Genomic DNA, 14556 nt, shown 5'->3' on the forward strand with positions numbered 1-14556 from the left:
ACACAATAGCCCCTCTCCCAGCCACCAGAACACTTTTTAGTGCCATCTTGATGTAATAATTTATATTATAATTACATAAGTTCTTAATTTACTATTTTATAATATTTACTTTATTTATGATGTCACAAGTTATCAGATTTTGATAGAATTTTGGGGATCATCAAAGAACTTGTACCGAAATTTTAGATCTTTGTTTATGATATTTTTCATGCAAAGAAGCACATATGCACATTAAGGAGGCTGCCCCCCTTCTTTCGATGCACACTATAATTTGGAGTGTGCCATCTAGGTGGTGCTCTAAAAGGCAGGGGCTTCGGCCACCTAGCTTAGTTGGCTAACACCCACTTATGTCTAATCTAAGTGGCTCCTGGCTTCTTCCAAGTTAGGTCTTACTTGGCCTAACTTAGCCCAATCTCTGTATCTATAGTAATTATCTAGCCTAATCTCTTCTCCAATTATATTTGAGTCTGTCTCAATTTGTGAGAGAATTATCAATTGGAATTTTATTCCAATTAATTTGTAGATGGATGGCATATGTTAATTATATTATTATGAGAGACCAAGTCAGGTTTATGCTTACCAAAGACCTATGCCTTCAGGCCTACTTTAATCATACATTGGCATATAGCCTAGCATGGAGATATGGAGATACTCAAGTAGAATCAGAAGATGGGGTAAATAAATTTTTTTCTTATAAATCGATATTCCAAGCCTCTAGGATAAAAAGATATTATTCTAGACCTATGCATGCTGATCTACAGTTTGAAGAGACCTCTGATACTATAGCTGCAGTAGAATTTAATGGAAGAACTTTAGTTAAAATGGAATTTAGATATATTCAAGGAGTATCATATATTCACTACATGCCATCGGATGATTATATACTTAAATACCTATGAAGCCCAATGGAACTTTGAAAAAAACTATTGCCAGGGCGACCGTAGCTAGTTTCTTTGGGCAATTAAGAGGCTGGTGGTACAACTATCTTAAAGCGAAGTGGTAGAAAATTACTTCACTCTTCAAATGTTTCCAGTTTAGTTTATCATTTTTTGTAATTTTATCTTTTTAAGTGGTACAAAAGTTTGAGATATAATTGCTTTTCTATCTAATATAAAAGCTGAATGCATTTTTTATACCGAGGAACATTATCTTATCTCAACTTTCTCTAGTTTGAGATGTACTTTCTTCTTTTCCAACTATGCCAAATCTCCATCCTGTCTATCCTACAAAGATTACACGGGCTCGAGGGTTAGAGTTTTTGTTGGTGGTAGTGGTGGTGAAGAAGGTGGAGGAGACAATGTAGCACTAGATAGTTGTAGTGATCATGTGCTCGCTTTCACTCGAAGTCCAATTAAAGATCTAAGAATTTCAGAAGTAACATGTACTAGGAGTAACAACACTTATTAATTATCGCATGATAGTGACATGATAATTTATACCAAAGTAGTTTAAGATTTGGCTATGCTACCACAAAATATTATTTTAATAATATTAATGAAAAATTTTGAAAATTTTTAGGGTCAAAATATTTCTCGAGAAAAATTGGAGAGATGCTCTGCTTCTCTTTTTATTATTTTATGGTCAGTTTTATAATTATATTTATTTTATTAAATATACTATATTAATTTATTGATTTAGCGATCATTTATATTTAAAATTTTTCTGATTGATATAATATTTATGAACTATTTTTATTTCCATCATATCTATATTTATAGCATAATATTTATTTTATAAAAGATATAATATTAACTTATTTAAAATATAAAAAACTACAGAATAAATAACAAATCTATGCATCCGTGCATGCATGCCCTGCTTCTATCTCGTACATAACGCGCGCAAGGTTTCCATGAAATCAATTTTGACGGTCGAGGACATGTCCGGTGGAATAAAAAGCACGCCTCTTTCTCTCCTTCCTCGCGACTCTTTCTCCTTGTCACTTCGTAGCAATCACGTCACCGCCGTCTACTCCCCTGCCTGCTTCTCCGTTTCCCAAGTCTCCGTTTTCTCTTGTTTTCTTCTCCCAGACGTCAGTGGCCCTCTCTTCTCCATGAATCTTTTCCTCACTCTCAGTCGCCGGTAAGTCTTCTCTCTCATTGATTTCTCTGTGCTCTTATCATCTGAAGCTCTTGGCCCTGTTCCATCGTTCCTTCTATTAGATTTTTGTCGTCTTTTTGGGATTTTATTGTAAAAGATTTTTTTTTTTGTTTTCTGTTTCTGTCTTCTTGGAACGATCAGGGTTTTACTGGGTTCTTGTGATTTGGTTTCGTTTGGCTCTCCGATGCCTCTGCATTGAAACAGAATTCATCTTTCTTTTTTTTAAAAATATGTTTCGTTTTTAATCAATAATAGAATTGGATGACTCATGATTGGAATCAAAATGGAGATTATCTTGGTTTAGATGTTCTATTTTGTATTATTTTCCGCGAACCTATTGGAGAGACTTATTTGATCTTTTATAGGACCAGAGAAGATTTCCTTTTAATTAGGTCAAAATTCATTGTTGTATGTTCTTGTTTCTTCATGAAAATTGGAAATTCATTGTTCGATGTTCTCGTTTCTTCTTGAAAATTTTGCAATGAAATGGGTGTGGGGGGCTTTATTGCTATTTAAGTTTCTCTTTCAAAACAATAGATTCGAAAGCCTATTTTTTTTACTTAAAAAAAGAGGGAAAAATATTATTCTTGATTTATACTTTAACTGCTTGTTGCTCGCCAAGGTTATGTCTTGGGCAATTGAGCAGCATTCTATGATGAATGTTGGAATTCTGATATCAGGATTTCCTTAGATCATCGGATAACTCCATTGGGTAATGTTGATTTGTAAAATGTGTGAGTGTGCTCAAAGTTCTGCTTGCTTTAATGTATATTTTTGACACAGATATTTTTTTGGATATCTTGATTTGTCAGTTCAAAACGAAGTGCTGCAGTTTGCTAATTTTGATGTGAATGATGAATCATGAATTCATGATTACTAATCAAATACCTTTGTGTCCCTCTAGGACTCGTCTCTCAATATGCATGGCTGAGTAGAGCTGCCACTATTTGGCATTCCTGGACAGCAGCAAACTTCTTCCTATTTGTAATGTAATATGGAAAGGGAAGGCAAACAACACAACAATGAGTTTAAGGTTCTTCTGGGGGAATCTCGTAGTGCAACTTCGATTTATTCCCATACTAACCTCGTCGGTGCCTTTCCGGACTCAGTCCTCATAGAGGATAGGGACAAAAAGTCTTATCATTCACACAAGTTTACTAACTTATGCAATTCTTCTCAGGCGTATGAGAATGGAGGCAGCATGGCAATCTTTGGTAACTTGAGCTTCTCAAAGGGCCAACCAGATCAGAAACTTCAGAGCAATGGAAAGCTTGATAATAAAAATAATGGTTATAAAGAAGCACCTGCACTTTCTTTTGAACAAGATGAGCTGAACTTGTCGAATGACAAATCACTAATTCTTGCATTTGAGAAATTGAGATTTAACGATTGTGTGATATCAAAGCCAAGCATGATTACCTCAACTAAGTATGACCAAACTTCTCCTAATCACACTATCTTCCTGAATGAACAGTACTCAAACCAACCTTATAACTCTTTATTGGGAGTCAGTTCTGTACAACCATCCATTCCTCCATCATCTACTAGTCTGTATGGACCTAATTTGTCTGGTAATGAGTTAGAAGGATACCTGTCTTTCATGAGCAGAGATGGTTTTAATAAATATGCAGGAAAGAGAGATAGTCAAGATGACGTAGAGCTTCTCAAACTCAACAGCTGTGGATGGAAGCAGCAGTTGGAACATATACCAGGTAATCTTATGGAGTGGAAGAAAAGCTATCCACTGGAATCTGGACGTATGAGTAAAAACCCCGGAATTCATGCTCATCAGTTGTTCTCCAGGTTCCGTTTTCCTGGAGCAGATTTAACAGCTTCAGCAAATAGGCAATACTACTTGGCTTCGCAAAATCTGAGACATGTTCCATGTCAGCAATCGAGCTGGTCAGCCATGGAGGATCAAAAGTGTCATAAAATGCATGACCAGTATTTTTACTCACAACATCTCCCAGCTCGAGAACTTGAATTCTGTCAAATTCAGAATAATACAAATTCAGTTATGAGTCCTTTGAGTGGAAGCAAAGAAATTTCATACTTTGAGATGCCTAACCCTCAGCAGATTAATCAGAGGAATTTTCATGCTTCTGATAGGAGATGTAGTCAGTTGAATGGTTCAGTGACTGGCAGTGGCTTTTGTGAATGCTATCCTTTGTGTGGGACAGGTGAAAATTGTGGATTTGCACATTGTGTGAAGCAAATGTCAGTAGATGGTCTAACTTGTCATGCCAAAGTTTCCTTAGGTCACCATCTTTTGGAGAATGTTGAACAAGGTTGTCTTCCTGAAAATAATTTGACAAAGTCACATTTAGTGGACCTGCCTAGATCTCTTAGATCTTATTTCGGTACAACTGATCGATCATCACTCTTTGCTGAATCTAATAGTTGGAAATTTGCTAATGGACTTCTTGATTACCCTATTGTTCTGTCTCCTGACAATTCTGAAATTGTGAAGGCCTCAAAGTCAAGGCATAAGAATTATGATCCAAAGGATGATGCTTTTAAAGAAATCTATTTCATGGCAAAGGATCAGAATGATTGCCGTTTCTTGCAGAAGAGATTAATGGAAAATACTGCTCAACATGTTGAGAAGATTTTTGTCGAGACTATTGGCCACATTGTTGAACTCATGACTGATCCATCTGGAAATTATCTTGTCCAAAAGCTTCTTGAAGTGTGCACTGAGAATCAAAGAATGAACATACTTTATGCAATTACCAGAGATGGCGATGAACTCATTAGAATTTCATGCAATATGCATGGGTGAGTTATCTTATTGCTTGGTCGATGATGAAAATTTTCCTAACACTTCTTCCTTTTTGCTTGCTTATTGCTTTTTCCATGATTTCAGAACCCGGGCTGTACAAAAGGTAATTGAAACGCTCCAGACTAAAGAACAACTTTCAATGATTGTTGCCTCTTTGAAGCCTGGTATAGTGAGATTGATGAAAGATATCAATGGTAGTCATGTTGCAGAATGCTTCTTGCATCATCTTTCACCAGAATACAATGAGGTAAGAGTTCTCAGTCTTTTCAATTTTCGGGTGCAGGCTTTATATCATGCATAATATTCCTGCATATATAATTCATTAGAACCCAATTGTGATATTCAACGTTCTTTTGTATTAAGTTTTCAGTGACAGTTTCAGTTTATCTTTCTAAAAGCATATGTCACATGAGTATGGAATCCTATCTCTGTAAAATCCATACACAGGCGTTTTTCCTACTAGAATTTACTTTTGGAAATTCTTATCAGTTTCCTCTATCTTAATTCTTTTCTTTTTATCTGTCAATGAAAGCCTTTTCATTTTCTAATCATTTAAGGAACTGTTATGACTATCAAATTTTATTTTGTCTGCAGCTTGGTACTTCGATAGTACTTATCTTTCATTTCATTGTATTATTTTCTTTTCTAGAAATCTAACTGGAGATCTTTTATTAGAAATGAAAGAAGCATGACATGAGAGTGATATTTCTCAATTGCTGTATAAAGGTGGTGATACATGAAATCTTGTTACGTCTGATATATCATATCCAAATACAACTTATAAGATTGAAAACTTGTGTAGCTAAACTACAAGATGTCTTGTTTGTCCCATCGTGATGATAGAATATTCCATTACTTGCTTCATTGCCCATGACTGTGATCAAATATAATGTGTATAAAACCCATAAAGAGCATATGATTAGGCATAAGTTTGAGCCTCAAAATGTGCTGCACATTGTCTCATTTTGTATTGCTTCCATGCTGGGCTTGAACATGTATTAAGTGTTTTGTTTTGATGTCTAGCGAAAGGTTGACCTTAAATTTTTGTCTTAGAAATGAATGAATGCGTATGCAACTGCATTACATATTATATACATCCAAATATGTAACAGAAACATTAAATAATGATGCCTCAACTTTGTAAAGATCATTGTGATTTAAGGTATTAGGAGAGGTGGAAAGCATTTGTCACTCTTCCTAGAAAAGGATTTTGAGTAAATCCCGATATTGACCCTTGAATATCCAGATTCATGTCAGCAATATGACATGAAGTTGAGTGATCAGGTTAAGAACGCATGTTTTACGTTTGCACCAGAGAAATTATTTGTATTTTGATTTTTTTTCTATATCTATATCTTGCTTGAGTTCAAGGACTGCAATATGCTTGTTTCGTCCTGTGCCTCTTTGCCAATAGGAGAAAATTACTCATTTTTGCAGCATGGAATTTGTCCCAACTCCCAAATTCAGTAATGACTTTCTTCTATTGTTTCTTAAACAATCTATACTAAAGCGGTGAAGTTTTACTAGTTGGCAATGGAAATCTCTTAATGGTGTGTAGAGAGAGACTTTACATGCATAATCCAAAAGTTTTGAATGCTTGGGAATGCTTGAGCCCACAAGAATAAGCCAATTTTCTTTCCTTGTACATTGTCGCGATTCTCAAGCATAAAGGATGATTTTAGCTGATGAACAAGTACAGGGTATTGCAACTTTTATGTTCTCAACTGATAGAAAAGATGAGTGATTGGAAAGTGGGGAAGTTTTGAGGTTTGGTGCTCTCTGTATTTCAGCAATTTTAATATCTTAAAATCAACTCCGAGTTTGTCAAGATTTAATATGTTCTTCATAGCATACATATCAGTTCTTATCTAATTTTTATATATATTTTTATTTTCTGAGAGTGTGAAATTGATTATCTACCAAAGTTGATGTGATTAACTTTGTTTGAGCTTGCCAATTCTTTGCACAGCTATGTTCTATTATAGGCATGAGAACTTCTCATAGAATCCGATGAGAAAGGTGAACTCATTCAAGCTGAATATCCATAATTTTTTGTTATGGCAGCATTTGATGCATTTTGCTACAATAGATAGTATATAAAGCATAAAGTGTTGGAACTTCATATGTAGTAGCAATTGACAATGTGGTTGCATTTCTGTTGTTTGAATGTACTTCTAGCAATATTGACATGCTATATCCCATTACGTGTAAGGGGCTGTATCCAATAATTTACATATTTGGATTTTGCTTTTTACAATATGTTTATTAGAAATACATGTGCTATATCAAGTTTGGGCAAGACTTGTCAAAAATCATCCAAGGTTTTCGGTTTCGATCAGTTTTGGCTGAAACTGAAATCTTTTTATCCTTTTTTTTGTGTTTAATATATGTTTCATATTTTTTTAAAAAAATCTGTTAATATTATTCAATATCATTTTTATTTAAGGCTATAATAATGTAGTTTATATAATTTTGGTTATAAGCTTTGTTGTTATAATGGACAAGATGCAATCTTGAGTTGTGTCTTTACTAATTAGAAAGTGTGCTATTTTCCGATGATTCTTTTCTACTTAAATGACTTATTTTTTCTCCTATTTTAAAATAAAATGATATATTAAAATGAAATAGTGAAATAAAATAGGTTTTTAATGGATGGGTCTTTTCTTGCTTAAATAGATTGTTAAAATGGATTATAATGAAATATGCTCCAATGGTTTTCTTGCTTAGATGGGTTATTAAAATGAAATGAAATGAAATATGCTTGGGGAAAAGTTTAGTTAAATATAAAAATTAGATCAAATATGAGAAATTATAAAATTAGATAAAATGTATGATCATTATGGACATTAGTGAAAAATATAATATATATAATGCATTAAGCTTGAACATAGTTTAATTTCAACTTAAAACTACCCAAACTATGATCCTAAATAACTCAAGACACAATGAAATGATTGGAAATAACTTTTCTTTTCATTTTTTGGATTTTTCTGACCTTTTTGACTGAAACTCCAAACTCGGAGCGAAACTATCAAAATCGTTGTAACTAACACTCTACTTAGAAGAGAAACAGAAACCAAAACCTGATTCTTAAAGCCTTGGCTGCAACACAACCTCCTCATGTTATAAAATAAAGGGATGCATGTGGAGGATGAAAGGGAGACGAGAGGGATTGTGAAATTTTCCACAAGATCAATATTTAACCAAATTCAACTTTCTGATTTTATCTTAACATGTTGTGCTTGTATAAGAGTTATGAAATAAAAATATAAAATATCAACAAATTCCATTAATTTTTAAAGTAATACGAAAATTTTCTAAAAGTGAAAGCAATCCTCTTGACCTATGTGAATAAGGAATAATGATAAATCATGTGAATTTATTCATAGCATGTGACTCCCACACATGTGCATGGGGCCATACTTATTGTTCGGTGGATGTTAATGAAACTAGCATGGTTTAAATAGTTCTCCAGCTATGGGCACATTACTGGCAGTATGCTAGTACTTGACATGTTTTTGTGTATTGATACAAATGAACCAAATAAGAGCATGCCAAGGCTATCTGAAGCTCAGCTTGGCAATGGGCTAGGTTGAGTAACTCGACACAAATTGGGTAGGCCGAGCTCTCAGCTAATTTTCATGCTGGCTTACGCTTGGCTCGGTTTGGCTCGCCATGTTTAAGAGAGTGCATGAAACATTCAAAGGTACAGAAGATATGCTTGGTGGTGGGTGATAAAACATGTTTGGTGTTGGGAGGTGGTGCATTGAGGTAGAAAAACAAGAAGTTTGGAGGTCACCATTACATGCCAATGGACTCCGAGGTTGGTGACGGGCAAGGGAGGGTTAGCAAATATTAGGTGCTGGATTGTAAAGTATGGTCCATTAGAATGGGAGATCGTGCGCGGGGGGGTGGGGGTGGGGGTGGGGGTGGGGGTGGGGGGAGGGGGAGAGAGAGAGAGAGAGAGAGAGAGAGAGAGAGAGAGAGAGAAGTTTCTTGGTTTAAATGATGATAGAGGTGAGGGCTTTTCTTGATCAGAGCCAGACGGCTTGGCACGGCACTGTAGGTACCATGCCAGTGCAGGTCCAGCATGCCATCTGCATGCAGTAATTCAGTCCTTGGTTGTACATTTTACTAGACAAGTTGTTTGCATGGTCCTCTATCAAATTCTGAAATTTAGAACTAGTAGAAACAGTGATCATTGTTAATTTTTGGTGGCTATGGTTTACCATGATGTTTTTTGTCCAGTTGTTTGAATATTGGCCCTTCTCTTTAACAAATGAGGCTTCCACCTGTATGAGTGCCTGCTTGCTGAGGGCCTTGTACCAAATTTTACCCGATCTTGGTAGAAATTATTTGCCCAAAATGATAAAATTGAGCTAAAATACTAATTTTCTGTTTAGTTATTGTCAAAGAAGTACTTCATATAATGCTCCAACTCTCAGAATATATGTAAAACTTGTGATGGAACATATCATCTTTTTAACTTTTCTTTGAGAAAGACTTTATCATCTTACAGTTCATTTTTGATGCTGCAACTGCTCATTGTGTTGAGCTTGCAAAAGATCGTCAAGGCTGTTGTGTACTTCAAAAGTGTCTTAGCCATTGCAATGGTGAACAGAAGCACAGGCTGATGTATGCAATTTCATCAAGTTCATTTATCCTTTCTCAGGATCCATATGGGTATGCTTTGACTTCACTAGTTTGTTGTTTATCTAGGTTTCCTAGAAACAGCCAAATGGGTAATAAATAAGTCATATTGCACAGGAATTACGTGGTGCAATATATCCTTGATGAGAAGGTTCCATGGGTCACTGATCTAATACTGGACCAACTAGCAGGTAAGTACAGTTGCCTATCCATGCAGAAATACAGCAGCAATGTGGTAGAAAAATGCCTGAAAGTAGCTGGAGAGGAGCAGCATGCTAAAATTATTCATGAACTGATGAACAATCCTCTACTGCTCCAAACCTTACAAGATCCATATGGAAATTATGTGATTCAATCAGCTCTTAGCGGATGCAAGGTAATAGCTTTTCCTTTTAGACCACTAAGCCACCAGTTTTTTTTGTATTTTCCATTTCACATATAACTCGTTTGGCGAAGCAGGGGGTTCTTCATGCTGCTCTTGTGGGGGCTATCAAGCCCCATGTTACAACACTCAGGAATAACCCTTATGGGAGGAGAGTTTTGTCTAGTGCTGGTCTATAAAAGTAATATGTGCCATACTTCTGCATCTGAATCATTCAGGCATCACCATTTTTCTTTCACAGTGCATCCTAGGATCAGAACCACTTCTTATACAGGGTTGCAGCTGTAAGTGCTTCGAGAAGTGTCTGTCAGATCAAAAAGAATGAACCAAAAACTTGTATGCATGTCATCCTTGGGAAAAGTTTTGGCAAGTACCATGTCAGACAATCTTTTGCTAGGTAGTTTTTTTATCTCAATGGTCAATAAATTGTATACCTGTGTAGGAAGAAGAGGAGCATAGAATGATACGAAGTGTGTTGGGTGAACAGTGTTGTTAATTATGGTATCTATATCTTGGCCATGGTGTCATTAACTTTCTTTTCTGTTTTTCCTTCTCTTTTGTTTTGTTTGGGCTTTTCCTAGTTAGGATTTCAGCTACAACCTTTATTTGTTCCTCTGTTATGATCATGGCAACATGGACAAATCACTTGGCCCTTCAATCCCAATCGACCGAGGTATTTTAAGTATAAATTAGAGATCGCCATTATTAGCCTCCACCATATTTGAAATAGTAAACCTAGTAGGCTTTCCATTATTTATTTTGTCCCATAAACTTTACCATGCCTACATCTTCTTTGTAAAGTCTGGCCTCCATTACATCAGCGTTCACCGCAAAAGCTTTATTATTGGCCATTACTATTTCTACCTCATCTTCATCCTCCTTTGCATCCAAGTTCTACAAAACAAGTTGTTAGCGAAGTGAAGAAGGTACCCAGAAATCTGCATGCCAATCTCGGCCGAGTAAAGCATTTTACGTGGTATAGCCTCAAAAATAAAAATTGCAGTGGTGGATGTACGGGAACCAACCTGTAGATGTACCAGCAAAACTCATTTTGGCTTTCAAGATCCACCTATAAATTTAGTCACCATCAAATCTGCAGAGCCTAGGCCATCTTCTTTCTTCTCTAACTTCCTCATGGCTGGCATAATATTAACTACCGCACTATTATCAACTAGTATATATTGAATTTGCTTTCCAAACATATGTCTACCTATTTTCTCTGTTGGTTTTTGGAATTCCGTGGTTGCTGCACATCTCTTCTTAATAAGATCCATCGGTTTTTCACCATCTTCTGCCACCATGGTTGGTTCTTTATCAACATAGAGTATTGTTGCATCAGTACGACCAAATCAGCCATCAACATCATTGGTTCGGTTCTATAAAATTGAGCATGAAAGTAGGTTCTTAACACTTGCCAAGTATGAACAGAATTTGGGGGTAATGGATTCACCAAGGCAAGTTCAGGATTTAAAACCGTACTTATTCCAGGTAATGGTTTCTGTTGCTAAACCACAACTTCCACCTCGGGCCTATTACCATTTCCACGTTGATCGATAGAATCCCCCGCAGTAGCAATTACATTCGGCTTATGACTAGCCTATGTGCCTGCTTGCAACCGGATTTGCAGCTTGCCAAAAGTTTCATTGTTCTGTATGTATGGCTTAGTTCCTCAAGGTTCTTCCACATAATACTGGCCTTTCCTTTATCATATGACATTTGTTCTTGTAAGTGAGGCCGTTCTAAAATCTTTTACATTGCCGTATTGTAGATCCTGAGTAGGTGATCTACAAATGGCTTGAGGACTGCTTTCAAAGACTTATTGGAGGGAGAGGAAAGTACAGGAAATAAAATAAAGTCCATGAGAAGGGCGAGCCAGAGAGAGGTGAGAAAAGTGCAATAAGGAAGCGTAGCCAAGTTTAGTCTAAGAGGGAACTCCAGATGATGAAGATGTATTTATCTTCTTCTTGTTGAATGTCGTATTCTATACTTCTCTGTTAGTTACCAATAGGGGAATTTCATTGAATTTGAAATTCCAACAATATGTAGATTGACACCCTTGATAGGTTACCAATCAATCATAACTGCAGAAGGACATAGCTTTATACTCTCGTCATCGAGCTGAAGTACTGAAATCACAGTACTCTATGTACTTGAGCTCAGTAATTTATAGGTGGAAAGACATGAAGACTTATATTCTGGCATCAAATATTGACCTGCATTTTCTTAAGTTGGTAAAATTGACTGAGATTATTGTTGACATATTCTCTTCGACAATGATTTTTCTCACAAAGAAAAAAAAAAACAGAGAGAAATTCTTCTGCAGTATGAAAAAGTTTTGGAAAATTTTGAATCAGCATGGGGATCGAAACCAGAACTAGATGAAGCTTCAGTTGCAAGTTACAACATAGCATGCTGTTATTCCAAGCTTAATCAGGTACTTGTCTCAAGGCATTTATAAAGTTAAAAACAGAAACCTCCATGTATGTCATTTAAATGACCTGCCAAGCAGGTTACAAGCAAGTCTTTCTGCTCTAGAAGATGCCATGCAGGCAGGATATGAAGATTTTAGGGTAAGAATACTCCTGTTATAGAAGATTTCAGTTTGCATTGTTTCTTGATGTCAAAATTAATTACAGTTGTAGCGACCATCACAGCTACATCACAGGCTAGTTCTTATAATGCAACTATATTGGAGTATCATATTTGTATATGCTAACTGTTGCCGACCATTAAGAACCATGATTACTCCTCCATCAATGAGAATGCCATCAATCCCATCAAATCATTTTTCAGCATAGTCAACGACAATCTTTTGCCTCGGGTCCGTATGCTAGGAAATTTTGCAGCATATTGCCAAGGCCAACAGATAGCAATGGAGTCATACCATTGTTGTTTCTGAGCCACAAACTCTCATTGGATCTGCATGTGTATCTAAAGGCGAAGAGGCTGAATGTATAGTTAAGGCTGCCTTTTTCTTTTACTTATTCTGTTTTACTACATCAAATATTGCTACTTAGGAGAGTTTCAGAGGAAATGATTTGCTGCTTTGTGCTGGCCATTTTTTCAGAAATCCGATTCAGCACACTCAACGCATTTTCTAAGAATCATAACAAAATATGCTGATAGTGGACAAAAGCTTTCAGAGATCAATTAAAACTTATCTGACTAGGTGCAAGGACCATATGTGCACTTGATAGCCAACATTAACCTCATTGTCATGGGAGCAAAGGTTAGGTTAACTTGCTAGACACTTTCGACATCTTGATGTGCTCAATGGTCAGATAGAAGGGTCAGTCTCAGTAGCAAGCTAAAGCACATGAGCTAAAGTAATGGAATGAAGCTGTTAAATGTTCAAGTAGCTCGCAAATTCCCCAAGAACACAAGCAATATTTATATATATAGAGAGAGAGTCACAACACTGCCAAGAGTAAGCTTGCAGATGTATACCTTATTTGATATAGTTGTAGATACTAGAGATTTGAGTCTAGAGCTTTTGCAGCAGAGTTTTTAATAAAAAGTTGTTTGATATTTGGTAATAAATTTATAAAGTTATGTGAAACTTTAACATACCTTTGATAATTAGACTGAAAAGTGCTTTTAGTATCAGAAAATAATAATAAATGATATCGCATAATATTTTCAATTATCTAATCAGTTGTGCTATCAAAATTATTATTATAAAATATTCTCAATTTATACATTATTTATTTTAATATTTCAATCTGAATAATATAATAAATGATAAATATTATATTATTACAAAAATATAATAATATTTTAGAACAATATTTTATCATAATAATATATTATTATAATACAATGATATTATAATATTTTTATTATATAATAATGATGATCATAATAATATAATAATAAATTAATAATGTAATATAATATAGTACAATACAATATAATATGATATAATATAACAATTAGAATTATATTTTACTAAATTATATTTTTATTATACTCCATTATCAAAAACTATTATTACAAAATGTTATAAATTTATAAATTATTTTTAATCTAAATAATATAATTAATTTTTATGGGCGATTACCAAGAAACAAAGACTATCATAATATCAAACTGTATAGTTTTTGATTGCCATAGCAATTTGAGTGTTTCTTTATCTATCTAGGTACAAAATGACGACAAAATTGTTCGTACATCCATAATCATAATAGAGACATAAATATTATCTAATATTTCTCAATACCCATATTAAGTACAATATCATACAAAAAATAAGTCAATGATTTATAAGAAGAGTTACACTACCATCATGCAAAACATCCATCTCACAGCTATTCAATATTTGATTTTATTCCATACTTTTTTTCCCTGTAATTCATCAACCTCTAAACAATCAACAGGAAATGGACCCCCATCATCATCATAAAAATGAAACTCAAAATTCTTAATTACATCATTACAACAACAATAAAAAACACCAACTTAAAAAATTATGATAATAAAAAATATTTTAATTTAATTTTTTAAAGAATTCATTACTGTGACTCAAACCTAGGTCACTTGGATGAGCTTTACACACCCCCCACCAAAAAAAAAAAAAAAAACCTTCTCAAACATATTTCAAATGGAGCTTTTATCCAAAAGCTCCAAATTGGAACTTTTTCTC

The 14556-nt window shown here is 34.8% G+C and overlaps 1 protein-coding gene across 3 annotated transcripts; it reads left to right on the top strand.

Moving 5' to 3' along the window:
• The first annotated feature begins 1861 nt into the window (after positions 1-1861).
• Positions 1862-10450, top strand: LOC103723048 (pumilio homolog 12-like). Of its 3 annotated transcripts, XM_088715681.2 has the most exons (7): positions 1862-2082; positions 3005-3187; positions 3281-4878; positions 4967-5129; positions 9402-9565; positions 9650-9908; positions 9992-10450. In XM_088715681.2, exons 2-7 carry the CDS (start codon positions 3095-3097, stop codon positions 10091-10093), a joined length of 2379 nt encoding a protein of 792 aa, XP_088571807.1. In that variant the 5' UTR covers positions 1862-2082; positions 3005-3094; the 3' UTR covers positions 10094-10450. The 3 variants fall into 3 exon arrangements, with proteins under 3 accessions (XP_088571807.1, XP_088571812.1, XP_008812064.2); XM_088715686.2 differs by lacking the exon at positions 3005-3187; XM_008813842.6 differs by having other exon boundaries at positions 1863-2082; positions 3005-4878.
• Positions 10451-14556: the final 4106 nt, after the last annotated feature.

This window comes from Phoenix dactylifera, chromosome 1, assembly GCF_051530095.1.
Source record: "Phoenix dactylifera cultivar Ajwa chromosome 1, Ajwa_hap1_PhDact_Kaust_v1.1, whole genome shotgun sequence".
Lineage (NCBI taxonomy): Eukaryota > Viridiplantae > Streptophyta > Magnoliopsida > Arecales > Arecaceae > Phoenix > Phoenix dactylifera.